This window comes from Colius striatus, chromosome 3 (genome assembly GCF_028858725.1).
Source record: "Colius striatus isolate bColStr4 chromosome 3, bColStr4.1.hap1, whole genome shotgun sequence".
Taxonomy (NCBI): domain Eukaryota; kingdom Metazoa; phylum Chordata; class Aves; order Coliiformes; family Coliidae; genus Colius; species Colius striatus.
Window position 1 is genome coordinate 14,463,242 of NC_084761.1, and position 17,878 is coordinate 14,481,119.

The 17,878-nt window shown below is 55.7% G+C and overlaps 1 protein-coding gene across 1 annotated transcript; it reads right to left on the bottom strand.

Annotated features, from left to right (window-relative positions):
- Nucleotides 1-4,504: 4,504 nt before the first annotated feature.
- ACTB (actin beta) lies at nucleotides 4,505-9,173 on the bottom strand. The gene is made up of 6 exons (XM_061994122.1): nucleotides 9,066-9,173; nucleotides 7,640-7,768; nucleotides 7,072-7,311; nucleotides 6,092-6,530; nucleotides 5,619-5,800; nucleotides 4,505-5,263 (listed from the first exon to the last, which is right to left on the bottom strand). The coding sequence occupies exons 2-6, from the start codon at nucleotides 7,760-7,762 to the stop codon at nucleotides 5,120-5,122; spliced, it is 1,128 nt and encodes a 375-aa protein (XP_061850106.1). The 5' UTR covers nucleotides 7,763-7,768; nucleotides 9,066-9,173; the 3' UTR covers nucleotides 4,505-5,119.
- Nucleotides 9,174-17,878: the final 8,705 nt, after the last annotated feature.

The window sequence follows — 17,878 nt, forward strand, 5'->3', positions numbered from 1 at the left end:
TTGCACACAGCAACGTCCCAAGGGAGCAGCTGGCTCAGTACTGTTACTATTAGCTCCTGATCCCAAATCTCAAGTACAGGCAGGACTAGAGCTCTGGAATTTCCAGTTACGTGTATGCTTCGGGAATTTTGTTCATAGAAAATGTGTTTTAAAGATGACCCACAAAGGAACATTAATAGGTTGTTGCTTTCTTCCTGCTTCATCGTTGCCATTTAAGGCCATGAATTAGATTAAAGGTGAATTTTGGATTTCACTTAGGAAGAGCAAGTGCTTCAAGTCTTGATTACCTATTCTGCTTCTAGGCCTGTGAGAAGGCCCTGGAGTTAGAAGCCAAAAAAAACCCCTCTTACCGCTTAGATGAAGGACAGCTTCAGTAAGAGAATCTGTACCTGCTTTGTTTGTCATGTGGTTCACTTAAATAGAAGGTAGCGACAAATTAAAACCAGAGGCCCTTCAGTCAAGACTGACTTGTTTGACATCTGGGAAAAATACCAACCTACCATATTTACAGTCATCAGGGAAAGCAGAGAGCAGGGTGGAGGAGACCTGCATTTCCAATGCAAATGGTAAATAGAATCATCAGCAAGGCCCATCAGCAGAGTAAAAGCCCTGCCCAGAGAGCCAGATCGGCTGGAGCAGCCTGTGTTGGGACTAGCCACGAGTTCCTTCCAGGCCTGGGGCTTACATAGACCAGACAGGCAGTTGACAACCACAAATAAGAACTAGGAACAGAGATAGGTGTAAGAACCTCCTGAGGAGAAATCAGGCTTGCAGCAGTTTGTAAGAGGAGCTGCTCGTGGACTTGTGATCCACCAAATAAATGAGCAGTGTGGCAGTATAGGTAAAACACAGAGGCTGAACACAAGGCGCAGTGTAGGTAAAACACAGAGGTTGAACACAAGGCAGCAGCAGGACATCAGATGAGTGGTAGAGGAGGAAGGAAGTGAACAGCTGAACCAAACTCTGGCATTTCTCTTGATGCTCACTGGGAGGTGGTCAACTGGTGAGAGGACAAACCCTCGCTTCAAGAACACCCCTCTCAGTGTGGGCACTTGGGAGCCTACTGTGCTGGGCCATCTCAGGGTGGACTTTGTTCACCTTATGACTAATACAGAGTTTTCTTAGCCCAAAGAAGGCAGGCACATACCATGCTGCCTCATTTTGCTCTCTGTGCAAGACAAACTCTCTTGACTGTTTCAAGACCAGACTGACCTGGGGATTTTATACTTTTTCCCTCTGCAGAGTCTTGTGTCATTTCTCTCCTCTGATTATTCTTAAGACCGACACAGTGCAGACATCTCATCTTTTTGCCAACACGACTAAAGCCCAGCTGGACTACAGTGGCCAGAGCACTTGGTGTGCCTGAGTGAACTGCTAGCTCCACTGCCGTAAGTGATTTTTAATACTTGATACAGTTTAATACTCTAAGGCCTGCTAAAGTAGATTACAGATGGGTATAATGCAAGTCAGGGCAGGCTCTAGGTCAGCAATCCTTCTGCAAAGACAAGCTTCAAAGACCAGCACTCCTCCTGCCCCAAGCACAGCCAATACCCACAGTCCCACCCCTGACCTGATACCTCAGAAATCTCATTCTTCAAAGCTGCTGCTTTGTACCCCTGAAGGGGACCTCTGCCATTAAGGGGCTGGTTTTGTTTGAATGCTCTGGGATTCCCTGGGACTTTTGTGTGCAGCCAGCTCCTGAAGCAGCACATGCTTGCTAAGGAGAGAATGGACCACCCTCCCCCAAGATGGGGGGAGGTTGTGGCTCTCAAGATTTAGCCCTGAAGGGTCTTGTTTTCTCAGCTGTGTCAGGGGGTTGACAAGAAGACAACAAGACCCTTCAGGGCTACATCTTGAGAGCCACAACCGTCACCTTTGCCAAGGACATCACTAATTCCTGGCAATGGCTTGATTCCATAAGTGGCTCAGTGAGGTGACTTTCCAGGTCACCAGCTAATTGCAGGTGAAGTGCCTGTGACTGTCTCCAGCAGGAGCGAAAGTTGGGAGCTCCGGGGAAAGAAAGTGTAAAATGTGTCTGCTCAGCTCCCTTGAGCTGTGCCAGCTCCCCAGGGCAGCTGAAGGTTGGTGAGAAAGGACCTAGAGCCCAGTCCTGCCGCCTCTGCAGCCTGAGAAGTCTCTCACCGCTGCTGAGCCAGAGCTGGGGACACGCTCAGCCTGGCCCATGGGGAACTGTTTTAACCTCGTGGTCCTCCCACAACCCCTGGCTATTTGTGTGCTCGAGAGGGTAGCCAGGGGATTGATTATTCCCTACATATCACCTTTGAGCCTTGCCCATGACTGGTGGCTTCAAGAGAGCTTCAAGACAGCTGAACCAGCTTCTCCCCCGCCCTCCATGTGCCAGTCCCCTTGGCATTTCCCCGCCTCTGCGAAACTGAGCCCTCTGAAACACCATGACAGAGAAAACGCAGTTAAAAAAATCCCCCCTCTTCCAGCGCCTGGTGTTCCTGACAAGAAACCACCCTGGGCTCTCCCCTGCTTGCTGGAGTCGGCAGCAGTGAGTAATACTCACAGGCTTCCTTGCCCAACTCCACATTCTTTTCTCCAGCATGTAATGGCCCAGAGGAGGAATAAAGGGAGCCTTGCTGGAGCAGCCTGCATAGTGGCTGTGCACGCTGCGGCCCCGTGCCAGAGAGGCATCGGGGAGGGCTGTGAAAGGCTCAGCCTCATTTTTGGGGGGAGATCTAAGTGCCTGAACTAGTGAATGAATTAGGAAGAGAGGAGAAACACCACCCTGTAGAGCCTTGGCTAACATAAAGCCTTGCCTGCTGCACTCTGGAGCATGAAAACCATCCCATCTCCTCTTTGCACAGCAGCTCTGCACCAGCCCTTTGCTTGCCTTTACCCTTTGCCCACACCTCTGCCTGCCTGAGCTGCTCTGGGGTTTCTCCCTCACTGCTACTGTCATCTTTTCTGTTCTTTGAGTCTTAACACATTTTTCCACAATGATCAGTGACCATTTCAGGAAGGGCTGAAGGAGTCATAGAATCATAGAATGGTAGGGGTTCTCTTCTTGCCTCCAGGCCTTTTTCCTGCCCCATTCCCACCAGCTCCCTCCCCAGGAGCTGCCATTGCCTCCATCTCACCTCATTTCCCCAAGATATCAGCCCACTTTGAGCCTTGCTCCAACCTGTTTCACCTCCCCGGTTGCAAACTGGTGCTTCCAGTAGCAAATCTGCCCAGCCCAGTCTCTGCACCTACAGCCCTGCCAGGCTCCTACTGCACCCAGGGCAGCTGGGAGGGAGGCTGGGGAGATGAAGGGCAGAAACCAGCAGGTCCACCCTGAATACAGCATGATGCCAGAGAAGGATCAGGCCAGGCAGAGGATTAAAGAGCCACTGGAGGCTGTTCCGTACCTTTCATCTGCTGTGGGCATGACACAATCACAGTCATTAGCTCTTCAAAGCCAGGCAGGCTGGAGAAGCCTTGGGAAGCCAGCACAGCCTGTCAGCGAGGCCCCAAGGGCTGGTCTGCCTGAGTTGGCAACCACTGAGTAGTCACCTGGCTTTGCTCTCCCTGAGCTGGCAGCCTTGGTCACCTCTGCGGTGGCTTTGCTGTGCCCATCAGGATCTCAGCTCCCAGCAGTTTGTGAGGCTCCCCACTGTGCCTGCTCCTTTGTGTGAAACTGCAGAGCTTGATCCATCAAACAAGGCTGAAGCTTCTCAGAAGGTTCAGAAGCACAGAGCAGGACAGAGCCAAGAGGCCATGCAAACCTCCTTCATGGGAGAGGCTGGGCTAGAGCAGGTAGCAACCGGGCCCGCAGCAAGCCCTGGAAGCGTAGGTGGCACTTACCATGGGAGAGCTTCCTCCCTTCCCACACCCTGTTCCCAGCCCCACCCCTGTCCAACCATGTGTAGCTGTGTCCTTGTTATCTTCAATTTTTTTCCACTTCACAGAAGACTTTCTCTTTCTTGTATTTGAAAGTCACTCCACCCAGCAAGCAGGCTGCCAGAGAGCACGAATCTCCCAGCCTGAGCTCAGACCTTCCCTCCAGGTGCAGATCAGACATCAAGCACCTGATGCAGGGATAGGACACAGCCCAACAGGCCAGGGTGGGCTGCAGAATGGGCCCCAGGAGCCTTGGCCAAGTGAGAAACCCACTGCTGTGGCATACTTAAGAGCCTCCCCACCGCCCCCAACTTGCTTTTGCTAGGCCCCAGCCAGTCATACTGCATTGCTAAGGACACATACAGGGCAGTGTTATTTCAGGAGGTGCAGTTGGATCCCCACTAAGCCCAGCTCCTCCAGCATCTCCCCTCCGCACAGCAGCAGTATCTGGAGAGCTCCAGCCCAGGGCAGTCTTGCAGACTTGCAGGTCTGGCAGGCTCAGCCCTTCCCCCTTGTATCACCCTGACCCATCTGGCTCACACACCAGACACCCCCCAGTCAGATAGCTGGCCCACACAGGCTGGCAAGGCAAGATCACAGCATGCACCAACCGTCAGGAAGCACCACAGAAGGAAAGAAAATGAATCATCACCACCAGTCAAGCCTCTATGGTGTGCACTTTTATTTGAACTGGTCTTAAGTCAGTGTACAGGTAAGCCCCTCGCTCCCCCTCGTACTGGCACCACTTCTAGACCCTGCGGGGGACTGTAAAGCCTTCATTCACATCTATCACTGGGGAACACAGCCTGCTCGCTTGACAAATCGAAGAGAAAAAGGATCAAGTGTGTTTTGTTTTTTAAGGCGGAAAGATACAAAAAAGACACTTGTTGGGTTACATAATTTACAGACAAGCAATTATAACCTAACACCAGTAACTGGCATCTGCTCCCTCCGAGCTGGGCTGCTGCCTTCACAGAGGCGAGTAACTTCCTGTAACAATGCATTAGAACAATATTTGGAATGACTATTAAAAAAAGAAACAAATGTACAATCAAAGTCCTCAGATGCATTGTAGAACTTTGGGGGCGTTCGCTCCGACATGTTTCATTTTAAGACTGCTGCTGACACCTTCACCGTTCCAGTTTTTTAATCCTGAGTCAAGCGCCAAAAAAAAACAACAAATAAAGCCATGCCAATCTCGTCTGGTTTTATGCGCGTTTATGGGTTTTCATCTCATCACAAACAAGGGTGTGGGTGTTGGTAACAGTCCGGTTTAGAAGCATTTGCGGTGGACAATGGAGGGTCCGGATTCATCGTACTCCTGCTTGCTGATCCACATCTGCTGGAAGGTGGACAGGGAGGCCAGGATGGAGCCTCCGATCCAGACAGAGTACTTGCGCTCAGGCGGGGCGATGATCTGCAGGGAGAGGAAGGAATCCGTCAGGTGCCTGGCATTCATGCTACGCTCGCTGCCCACACAGGGCCCTGCCTGATGCAGCTGCACAGTCCCCGGATCTAGCCTTGTCCAGGATACCACCAAGCGCAAACAGGCTGAAGAAGCAGCCTCACACCCCCATCTCCCTGCCTTGCTGACAGTACTGACACTAATGCCATTATTCATAGTTGGGTGGATGCCATCTTGTTCACAGCAAAATCATTAAAGGCTGCACCAGACACTAGTTTCTAACTTCTCTGGCAGAAGTTAACAAAGGTCACCCTCCCTTCCACCTCCCCTGCACTTCAGTAGAGAGGTTCCCCTGACTCCACCCTACCTTGATTTTCATTGTGCTAGGTGCCAGGGCTGTGATCTCCTTCTGCATCCTGTCAGCAATGCCAGGGTACATTGTGGTACCACCAGACAGCACTGTGTTGGCATACAGGTCCTTACGGATATCCACATCACACTTCATGATGGAGTTGAAGGTAGTTTCATGGATACCACAGGACTCCATACCTGTGAGGAAGAAGCAGTCTCAAGTCAGCAAGGGCTCAGACACAGGCAAGCAGCTACTGTGTCCAACCCCTTCAGCGGGCCACAGCTGTGACAGGCTCAAACCCCCCTCCAGTTCTACTGCCCCAAGTCCCTCAAACAAAACAGCTTTTAGGCTGTGTGGAAAAGGAGGCTTAACTGGTGTGACAAGGACAGCCTTTGCTACGGACCAGCAGTTGCTGGCTGTCACAGTCTCCACATCACCCTTTACAGAAAACATTGTGGCACAGATCATCTTGGAACAGCTGCACTTACCCAAGAAAGATGGCTGGAAGAGAGCCTCGGGGCACCTGAACCTCTCATTGCCAATGGTGATGACCTGGCCATCAGGGAGTTCATAGCTCTTCTCCAGAGAAGAGCTAGAGGCAGCTGTGGCCATCTCCTGCTCAAAATCCAGGGCGACGTAGCACAGCTTCTCCTTGATGTCACGCACAATTTCTCTCTCGGCTGTGGTGGTGAAGCTGTAGCCTCTCTCTGTCAGAATCTTCATGAGGTAGTCCGTCAGGTCACGGCCAGCCAGATCCAGACGGAGGATAGCATGGGGAAGGGCATAACCCTCGTAGATGGGCACAGTGTGGGTAACACCATCACCAGAGTCCATCACAATACCAGTGGTACGACCAGAGGCATACAGGGACAACACAGCCTGGATGGCTACATACATGGCTGGGGTGTTGAAGGTCTCAAACATGATCTAAAAGAGATGAACAAAACCAAAAGAGTTAAGTCAACAGCAATAAACAGGGTTCTCACTACAGGTCTACACCAAGTCCATGCAAGTGGTTTTGACTTTTGTCCCTAGATAAGAGAAGCTTCTCTCCACTCCCCCTTCAAAGTCCATGCTTATCTTGCCTGGTCTCCACCCACATCTGCCAGGTCAGAGCCTGAGCAGGGATAACCACCACAACAGACCCATCCACGTGTCACGGCAAGGAACGAAAACAAATGTCAAGTACACTACAGCACAGTCACTCAAGGATGGTAAATGGGATTAGTGTGCCTAGTCAGAAACAGCAGTTAGACAAGTTGCTAGTTCAGTCTCAGAGAAAGCCAGCTTAGAAGAGCAAACAAAACCTGTCAAGATCCAGCAAAGAGGAGACTCAGGTCAGGAAAGGAAAACCCTGTAAAGATGGCAAAAGGGAGAACAGTGGTGAAGGAGGAGAGAGGGCAACATGGAAGAGAAGGGATGGCCTGCAGCAATATCTGCTGTAGCTCCAAGCTCCAGTGTTACACACCTGTGTCATCTTCTCTCTGTTGGCTTTGGGGTTCAGGGGAGCCTCTGTGAGCAGCACAGGGTGCTCCTCGGGGGCGACTCTCAGCTCATTGTAGAAAGTGTGGTGCCAGATCTTCTCCATGTCATCCCAGTTGGTGACAATACCGTGTTCAATGGGGTACTTCAGGGTCAAGATACCTCTTTTGCTCTGAGCTTCATCACCAACATAGCTGTCTTTCTGGCCCATACCAACCATCACACCCTGCACAACAAAGAATGAGCAGTGAGTACAGCTGAAAAACAAGTCCCACCAGACAGATAACCTGCTTTTCCCCTAAAGCTGGGTCTCCCAACTACTGTCCCCTTGCTGCCCCCACTATTATACACAGAAGTGTTCAGCCACGTGCTCCACCACCATACTGCACAGAAGCTCTCGGGAGGTCACATTCCTCACTGGTTGTCTTACAGTGGAGAAGTTCCTTGTGTTATAAAGCCAAATAAAAGGGCTTCTTGAAGCTCAGTGCTTCTAAGGGAACTGCTTCCACCAAGAACTCCTGTTACCCAGCAACAAGGCACCCCCAACCACCTACCTGATGTCTAGGGCGACCCACGATGGATGGGAAGACAGCACGGGGAGCATCGTCCCCGGCGAATCCGGCCTTGCACATACCGGAACCATTGTCAACAACGAGCGCGGCAATATCATCATCCATGGCTGGCTGCGGGAGAAGAGAGAAACGCGGAGGTGAGCATCAGCAGCCGGCGGGGAGGGGACCGGGAAGGCGATGGGAGGGCGCTGCTGCCGCCCAGGCCTCTCCCCACCCATTTCCTTCCTGGCAGCGCGGCACCGGTTCGCCGGGCGCCCGCTAGAGGGGGCGCGGCCGCCTTCCCGGCGCGGCTCGGGACAAAGGAAGTCCCTCACCCTCTCGCAGCATGACCATAAAAGGCAACGGCTGGAGCGCGCCGCGCCCGCCGGCCTCGCCCGCCGCCAGCCCGGGGGGGACCGCGGCTGGCCACGCCCCGCGCCGGACAGCGGCGCTCCGCACGCCTCGCCCGGCCCCGGGGCTCTGCGGGTCACGCTCCCTGCTCGCCCCGGCGCGGAGCGGCCCCAGGAGCGCTCCCGCCGCCCGCGAGCGCCACTGACAACCTGAGCAGCAGCCACCTCGCCCCGCCCGCTAGCCAAGCGCGACCAGGGCTCTGCCCCAAGCCGAAGGGGGATTAAAATCAGGATCTTAAGCAATTACCGCCTTGCCCGAGAAGGTGCTCGGCTCCAGCACCTCCGGGAGCCCGGATTTAATCCGGACGAGACGGGGGCGGCGGCAGCTACCAGCACGTGTGCCAGCCCCGCACGGGGCAGCCTGGGAAGTGTAGTCACTGCCCGAAGAGACAAGGGGGAGCTTTTCCCCTTCTCCCTTCCCCCCCCCTATACGCAGCTTTTGTTCCTCGCCCGCGGGAAGGGGGGCCGCTGCCGCCCCCACCTCCTCCTACCAGAAGACGCCACCGGGGCCGCTTGGATGTGGCCGGGGGGGCGGCCGCGCCCCTCCCCAGCGGGGGGCAACGCCCCCAGGCCCAGCCGCGCCTGCAGGAGGGGGCAGCGTGGAGCAGACAAAGCCCCGCGCCCCATTCCTTCCCCTCCCCGCTCCCCAGTACACAATAGCCTAGCCGCCCGCTCCCCCTGGCCCCTTACATGGCCGCCAGCTATCCTCTTACGAGGCGGATTAACCCCAGGGGTGACGGGGGCGAGCGACGCCCCCTCCATACAATCAGCGCCCATGAACCATTATTAAAGCACCATCTCTTTCTACATCCCTTAGAACACCGCAACGTTCAGCCAGCCTTGCTCCCCTCACCCCCCTCCTCGTCCTCAGCAAACAAAAGGCGCTCCGGCAGCGGCCACGCCATCTTCTAACAAGCTCAGTTAAACTGGTATCAATCATATCAATGGTTTAACCGAGCGTCGTCCTCCCCCTCCCTCCCTCCCTCCCTCCCTCCCTCCGCGGTGCGGTGCCGCCGTACCTTCGGGGAGCTGGGTGGCGGGAGCCGGGACGGTGCGGGCACGGAGCGACGGGCAGACAAGCAGAGCTCGCGGCGGCTGCCGCCCGCCGCCCGCCGCGCCTTTTATTGGGCCGCCGCCGCCGCCGCCTCGCCATAAAAGGAAACTTTCGGATCGCGCGGCTCCCATTGGCTGCGGCCGCGCCTCCCCGCCTCGCGCCGCCCCGCCCCCCCGCCGCGCGCCGCCCCGCCCCGCCCGGCCCGGCCCGGCACGGCGCGGCGCGCACAGCGGCGCCCCCCCGCACCCCCTGCTCTGCGAAGGGGAAGAGATCGGGGTGCGCAGGGAGCGGCGGAGCACGGCGGGGTGCGGCGGCGAGGGGGATGTGTGCTGTGGGTGCAGTCCCCCCAGTTTCGCTCTGCTTTGCTGGGGGAGGGGACTGTAGCCTCAGCTGCTCGCTCCCCCCACCCCACCTCCGGGGGTCGCGGAGTTGCGGCCGCTCCCGTGCAGCCCATTCGTGCGTCTCCGTCCTTCGCAACCCCCACACAAAGCCCCGCGCGTCAGGGGTCCCATCTCATTCGCCCCCCAGGCTGTGTGGACACTGGGTGGTCGGCTGCAGCTCCCCAGAAGGGTGAGGGGGTACCCCTGGGCACAACGTGCTGCAGGACTCCGCTGGCCCCAGTGTGTTGGAAGGGGGTTGGTTCCTGGTTCTTGCCTGTGTGTCCTGGGGGGGCCATATCTGCACCCCCAGGCGCAGGGCAAACAGCAGTAACCCCCGGCAGGATGCGGGCCCAAGTTCACTGCTGATGTCAGCAGCCGCGGCCAGGCTGGCGGCCCTTGAACCCCAACCGGGAACGTCGGGGCCACCTCGGGCACCGTTAAAGGCCGTGTCCCCACGGCAGCGGCCATACCTGGGCAAAGGGAATGCTCTGACATGGGTGCTGAGTCAAGCACAGGCCCTGCTCCCCGCTCCCCGTGCTGCCCCAGAGCTCACCACAGGAGCAGTGATTTGGTCAGATTGGGGCAATATTTGTTTCTATCCTGTCTGACCAAAAGCTTGCATGAGCGGTAGGCGAGGCTGCTCCTGCCCTCTCTGCGAGTCCCTCTGGCTGTTAGAATCAAAACCAGGTTGGAAATAAAGGCGAGGGCAGCGGCTGCGGAGCAGCAGGCAGCAGCGACAAGAGGGCTTCGAGTCTCCAGAGTGTTGTGCGAACGCGGGCTGATTAATCAAGTTAATTAAGCAGCCCTGTAAGTAAAGTAACAACAGCCACTCGCAATCTGTTGCCGCTTGGAAGCACACAGACTTCGTCGTGGGGACCTTGGATGTCGAATCTCAGCGGTCTGAAAACAGCAATGACAGGGGAAGAATAAGATTCCCTGGAAAAAAATGATGCTAAAAATTCCTGTTCTCCACAGCACACTCTTTGCCTGGAAATGGAGGGGCCAGCCCTGCTGTTAGGGTCTTGCAGCCCACAACCAGCAAGCTCTTTGTCAGCAGAGCTGCAGAGATCAGAGCGAGGATGAGGATGGGGCCTGGAGCAGGGGGCTTCCTCCCTGAGCCCCCAGCAGCCCTGCCTGGTGGAGGCAGGGGAACCCAGGTGTTATTCCCTCCCGACAATGTTGCTCCCTGCTGTGGAACAAAGAAAGAAGGAGAGCAGCTGGAGGAACCTGTGAAAGCCCGATGAGATGGAGATTTGTAATTACCTGGGAGGGGGGACACAGAGGGGGATGGGAGGAGATGGGACACTGGGTATAGATGGGAACACCAGGAGCAGCCCTTTTGCATGGGACGGCATCCCCTTCCCCTGGAGCACCTAGTCCAGGAGCTGGTGGCAGTGCCCCAAAAAAGATGGATCATTCAGAGGGGATGGTGTGGAAAGGAGACACAGGAGGCCACCCCAGAGCCACATCTCATCCCTCAGGGCAGAGGTGCCCATGGTGACGGACCTGCCCTGACAGGCCATCTTGGGATAGACCCTCCACATGGAGGTGGCCACGGTGGTGGAGCAGAGATACCCCAAGAGACCCATGGGAAGCCCTCAGTGCAAGAAGTCACAGTCTGAGGGGACGGGGGAGCGTTTCTGCAGGGCAGTGCTGGAGCAGAGCTGCCTTTGGTTTCCCTACCACCTCATGTGGGTCATGCAAGATCTCTGTATCGCAGCTTCCCTTGCAGGAAAATGGGAGTCATCACTGTTAATTACCTACCTCACGGGGAATTAATTAATGTTTGCGCTCCACTTTGAAAAGGCTGATTATTAATTAGAAGATTATATGTCGAATAGGGGAGCCACAAGGCATGGGTAGAGGCTGATGGCCCTGACAGGTGTAAAGCGTGGCCCAGGAACATGCTGATAAGGGATCTGCAGGAAACAGCAGTGGGGAAAACTCCCACAATAGCGCTGGGGTGATGGGTTTGGGGTGAGGAATGTCAGCAGGAGGTCAGGAGCCGGTGGTGAAGCCACCTTGGCTCACAGGGGTCTTGGTCAGCAGGATGGGGGGTGGAGGTGTCAGAGGGGTGGGAGGCCACACTCTGCTGCACTCCAGTGAGCTGGTTGGGTGGAGTGGGGCTGGGGAGCCACGGCTGGGAGACAGCCCATTAGGTGAGGAGAATTACCTGGCAATTAGTGTCTCTTGATTATTGGACTGGATCAGAAAGCAATCAGTCCGCCAGCATCCGGTGGGCAGTAACACCAGCCCCACATCTCCCAGCTTCTGGGGCAGTGGGATTTGGCCTCAGTGGGGCTGGCAGGATGTGGCCCACAGCACACAGCTGGGCACCACCAGTTCCTTCCTGCCACTTGAAGCCACCAGCCACCAGCCAGTTGCCATGTTCACCACCCTGACCACACAGGATGCGACGGACCAAGCCAGCTCTGCTGGCTGTGGCTCGGGGCTCTCCTCCTGTCTGCTCCTGGGCTGCTGCAAGAGCAGAGCGAGAAAAGGGAACTGACCAAAGAGCTCCCTGCACATCATGTTACTCTCAGGCAGACATGGCAGGAATCTGAGTTTCTCTGTTTTGCTTCACTTCTCGCTGTTTGTCCTTGGCATCTGGCTCGCCTCTGCTCTGGACAAAACTATCTAGGGGAGGATCCTCCTGCCCTTCGCTGGCTGATATGGCTGGGCTTGAAGTTTTGCACTTGTGAGACAACATGTGAGCTCTCCTTTCCACTCGCTTCTTCCAGCCCTTCTCCTAGAGCAGAAGCCTTTTACTCACACTGGGATGGTGTCTCCTGCACATATGGGGAGAGGAAGGTCAAGGGGGTGAAATAATCTCAGCAGCTTTTGGGGCTGGCTTGAATTTCTGCACATCCCCTTCAGCATCCTCATCATGCATGGGCCTCCACTCTCTCCTTCCTGCTGTCGTGACAATGAGAAACTTCTGCAACCAGCCCAGCTGCTTTAAATCACCCTCACGCAAAAATCGTGAAGGTTTTTCAGAGTACTGCCTTTCTCCTCCCTTCCCACTCCCCAAGGGGAAGAGCGAAAGGCCACATCCCCTATTTTGCAGGCACGGGGACCATCCCAACACCTTCCTCTTTTCCAATGCACTCCTTGCAGCATCAGCTGCAATGGGAATTTGCAGGAGGTAAAACCTAAGCAGGGACCCCATGCCCATCCCCCTCATTGACGATGTTTGGGAGCTTCACTCATCTCTCTCTTTATGTTCAGCATTAAAACTTGAAGCAAAACAGCCCTTGACATTTTCCTGACTAACCAGTTGCATCCCCAATGCCAGACCATCTGCAACGAGCTGCAGACTCTCCTCTCCTCCTTCAAGCACCACTCTCCACTCTTGCGTGTCCCTCCTTGAGGCTCCTGCTCCTTTGTATTGATCCTCAAGCTGTCTCTGATTTATCAGCGTTGTTTGCAGAGAGAGAGACGACAGCATTTCCCTCTGCAGGCCTCCCTGTGCGAGTGACTGTTCTCCCCTGATCTGCTGCACCCACATGGATGGGCGAATGGTGCATCAGGCATCTCTGCTGTCCACAACAGAGGTAAATCATTATATTGTGTCACACTGGAAAACTACACATTCACTGCTTCCCATCTTCAGGGCAGCGGGAGACAACCTGTGCCAGGTTTTGCTGAGGCTGTTGGAAAGGGCACAGCCCTGCCCAGGTAGCAGAGGTGGAGGAAGAGGACACGTGCCTGGTTTACAGCCCCCTGTCCCTGATAACAGGCCTTTGCTGGAGGGGTTGAAGCCCTCAGCACTGTTTTTTCTCTGCCCTTTTCCCCAGCTATGCCTGTCCTCACTGCCACCAGCCCCATCTCCCTGTGCCCTTGCGCCTTCCCTGCCCCTTCACTGTGTACCCCTGCACTCATCCCTGTCCCAACATTTCCAGATCATAGTACTGGCCCCAGGGCCCCCCAACCCACACAGCAGAGACCAGAGCTTCGTTCCCAGCCGTGGAAGCAGCCGTCAGCCTGTGCCTGCTGGGCATCATCTGCCCAGCTCCACCGTGGCCCCCAGCAGCCGTGCCACCCTCCCACCCTCCCTGGGCTGAGCTGCCTCAGCCGGAGCGCAGCAAAGCCCTCCCTTCCCCCACTGGTGAAATGTGCTGCTGGTGCTGTTTGGTGCTTGACCTTGACGCCAAGAACCGGTGAGGCCCGAGTGTTGAATTGTTTCCAGCCCAAGGTCGTTCCCCAGCGCAGCGCGATTGCAGCCGGGCCCTGGGGCGATGTTGGCCCGGCTCCAGCCGCAGCCCTCCCTCACGCTGGGCATCCTTGGGCTCTGCTGCTCCCATGGCCACGGCACAGGCGTAAGCTGAGCCCCTACGCCGGCCTCTTTCCCTGCCAAAGAGCTTCCCTGCAGGGACTGAGAGCAGCCCTGCCCCTCCAGCCAGGCCTGGCATCAGCTTTGGGGGACATTTCCTCCTGCTAAAAACAGAAGAGGAAGAGAAAAAAGCTGATTTTCCCCTGGGCTTTCTCTGCAACTCTCAGCCCCTGTGGCTCTGCTAACCCCACCTGCATCGCTTCCCAAGCACCACTGAATGACCCTGCCACGGTGATTTAGCCCCAGAGTGGGGCATTTCCCACAAGGAATGCTCCCAAGGTTGTTCCCTGGCCTGCCCACAGGCTCCTGAACGTGTCTCATAGTGCTGTGACAAACCCTACAGTGCATTCTCAGCTGCTCCTTAATGACTCTCGGGATCGATTTTTCTGCTGCTGGTGATAGAGGCAGGCAGGCAGCTGGATGGAGCTTTCCGCTCGCGCTGTGCCTAGGAAATGAAACAGATCCTGGGCTACCCATGCACGCCAGGAAACGTGCTTTGATCTCTGCTGGGCTAGCAGCCCTTTCCGTCTGGTGGCTTCAAGCCTGTGGCAGAAGTGACCTGTCCCACCTCGGAGAGGGTGGGAAGCGCAGTGCCTTTGTTTCCAGCGTGGGGAACAGGAGCGGAGCACAGAGGTGCCCGTTGCCCCCGCTCAGGATGGCTCTCCCACCCACACCAGGAAGCAGAAAGCATTTCTGACCCTGCAGGCGATCCCACTTGGGGTTTGGGGGTGTAGTCCCCATTTATCTCCAGCAACAGGGCTCATGTTGGCTTGGTGGTTAAATGCAAGAGAAGGGCCTGAGACAGCTGCGCCGTGCAGCCAGGGCAGCCCTGAGGGACTCCCGCTCCTCCAGCAGCTCCAGCCCTGCACCCCACTCCTTCACCCGCAGGCACTGGGGTGCTTGGGGAACAGGCAAGGCAGGGTTGGCCCGTTCCTAGAAGGAGGGATGTGGAGGCACCCGCCAGAGCCGTTCTGGGCCCTGTCCAGCCCCCAGCTCTGTTTGTACAGCCCAGCCCTGATGCAAGCGGCTCACCCCAGGCAGGGACTTGGTGATGGAGGAGTGGGACCTGCTCTTGTCAATGCCCCATCCACTGCCTGTGTTCCTCTAGGTTAAAAAAACCCTCAGGGGTAATTCAGCCTCTACAGAGCACTCAGCAGTGTCATGAGAACCACCAGTAATGAAACCCAGCTGCTGGGGAGTGGATGCATGGGGAGAGGACTGGGAGGTTTTCACCCGGTGCCAGGCAGAGTAGGCTTGTTTCTGGTCCTCATGGCAGGGATATCAGTGTGGTGATGCCTCCTCTCAGTCAGTACCCCCGGCAAACTTGCCACAATATCATCCCTCTAGTATCACCCATAGGCCCCTCTGCTCACAATCAGGGGCCAAAAGAAAACCACCACCACAAAGTCTGTGTGCAGAAGAATTGATCCCTGCTGCATTTTATTCCTCTCTCAGCCCATTGCCCCCAAAGTTTCCATTCCACACTTGAGACAGTATTTCCGCCTGTGCTTTGTTTGGCTCATTTCACACATTCCTGCTAGCAGCAGATAAGATCTCAAGAGAAAGGCAAACAGAAGCCCTGGGTGCCATGTGCTGGCTGTCACTGCCCCGAGGTGTTAAGGTATCCTGCCTGCTCCTCACCAGTTGTGACCTGGGATTACCAAGGACACCCACCACAGGCTGCCATGGGATGGACATCTGGAAGGAGAAAGTGAGATTGGATTTTGTGAGTTGTCAGGTCCCCCTTGCTCCCAAGGAAGAGGATGGCAGACCTCTGCTCTTGCCATCCACTTGCCGTCCATTGTCGAGTGCCGTCTCCGCTATCCCACATGCGTGATGTGTGTACAGGTGGGTGTTGAGCCCCTCTGGGGTAGTGGAGGTGTTATTGGCTCTGAGAATATCTGAAAAATGCACTTAAGTCCCATTAAAACTTCAAGGGCTTGCAAGTGGCCCTCGCTGGCATTGCCCTGGAGACTCCTCCCTGCCCTTACCCAGGCATCTCCTATGCCTGGCATGTACAGGATGATGTATAAACACATTCCCCGCTCCTCCAGCCCTCAACGATGAATGGGGTTAAGACTTCCACATGCCTGCTCTCCTCCCTTCCCCACCCTGGAGCCAGAGCCATGAGAAGTGGTTTCCAGACCTCCTCCATTGCTGGAGCACCACAGGCAGCAGAGCCACAGAGGAAGCCAAGCAGGTACAGAGGCCATCAGGGTCTCGATGGGGCTCAGACTGAAAATGCACCAAAACCTGAAGGGTAACTCTACAATTTCTTATTCCAAGGAAGAGGCAAGCCAGCAAGCAGAAAACCAGGGATTTTCCTACAGAGGCTTTGCAAGACCCTCCTTGGACTCCCATGGCTGTGAGATGGCTGCACGGCACCTTTCACCCTCTGGGAGCCCTTGTTCTTGTTTTGCAAGAGCTCAGAGAGGGAGGATACGCAAGAGGAAGGCTCAGTGACCATCTGAGGTGCCAGGAATGAGGAAGCTCTGAGCACAGAGCAGCTCTGGCTCTGGCACAGCCTGCATGTCCCTGCTTCACCCTGGCATTACCTTGCTCGGAGCCATGGGCACCACAGCCCCATGTCCTGACCCTGCAGCCTCTGGGACCAGGAAGGGTTTTCTCCTGTCCATCCAACACAGGGCATATCACTCCTTAGCTGAACCCAGATCCTTTCCCTCGGCTCTTTCCTCTGCTGTGGAGGTCAGGAAAAGGAGGAGAGAGCTGGGAAGGAGGGAGGTCAGGATGGCAAGGGTCCCCCTGAGAGCACCCACCTCTTTCATGAACACAGAGTGGCCAAGGGACCGACCTGCCCAGCAGCTCTCAGCACAGCCGCCAGCCTGGGGAAATGAGCCTTAAATGGCAAAACCTGGTCCTGTCTCTGTGTCACCACACACAGAAAGAGGCAGCAGCAACCAGAACCCAGAGAGCAGCTGAGGGCTGCCGCTCGCCGCCCCCTCCCTTGCTTCACAAACCCAAAACTCACCAGGAATACACCCCAGAAATGACCCACTCCTTCCTCTGCCCCGTCTGAGCAGTTGGGGTGCCCTGCTGTGGGATGGGAGCCTCGGATCATCCTGTGCCCCTGTTCCCAGAGCAGGCACGGGCAGGGAAAAGGCCTCCCTATTTCCCCTCCCTTGTGCATCAGCTTGAGGAACAGTGACAGAAAAGAACCCTCCCGGACCCCTCGTCACTTCTGCACATTAACTTCCAGCAGATACCAGGGCAATAGTTGCTGAAGTGCTGCAGGCTTCTGCTTGCTTCCAAGGTAACTCTCTGTGCTCAACAGTGAAAACATTCCACTCCCAAAGTCTCCACGTACTGGGATGGAAAGGAGCTCGGATGCCCACTCATCTCCTGGAGATTTCAAGGTGCCCATAGAGGAGAGCCACTGGTCTGCTGGCAGCCTGGACCCCTCCACAATGCTAGTATTCTCCACTGGCTTGCAGACAGAGTGGGGGGCTGACAGGGTAGGACAAGTCCACTAGCATCATGAATTCCTTCCCATAAATCACCGGTCACATCTAATGCACCCTGTGCTGGTTCCTGGCACATCAGGAGCTCCCAATGCTTACATTGGGCAGTTGATTGGCCAGCCCATTTTTGGGGGGATGAGCATAATTCTTATGCTTGCTCTGATCACATCCTGATAGCAGGTGGGCAGTGGGCTGCTAGCACGCTGCTCCTGGCTGTTGCTGGGGTGGAGAGCAAGGTCCTTCACCCAGCTGCTCCCATGGATGCATGTCTCTGGGATAGTCATAGAATCATTATGGTAGGGTTAGACTTTTAAGCTCATAGAATCCAACCCCTCACCTCACACTGCCAAGCCCACCACTAACCCTTGTCCCTCAGCACCTCAGCTATGCATCTTTTAAATATGTCTAGGGATTGTGACCCCACCACCTCCCTGGGCAGCCTGGGACAGTGTCCAGCTACCCTCTCAGTAAAAGAAGTCTTCTTAATCTCCAATCTAAACCTCCTCTGGCACAACTTGAGCCTATTTTCTCTTGTTCTGTCATTTGTTGCCGGAGAGATTTCAACCTCTACTTCACTACAACTCCC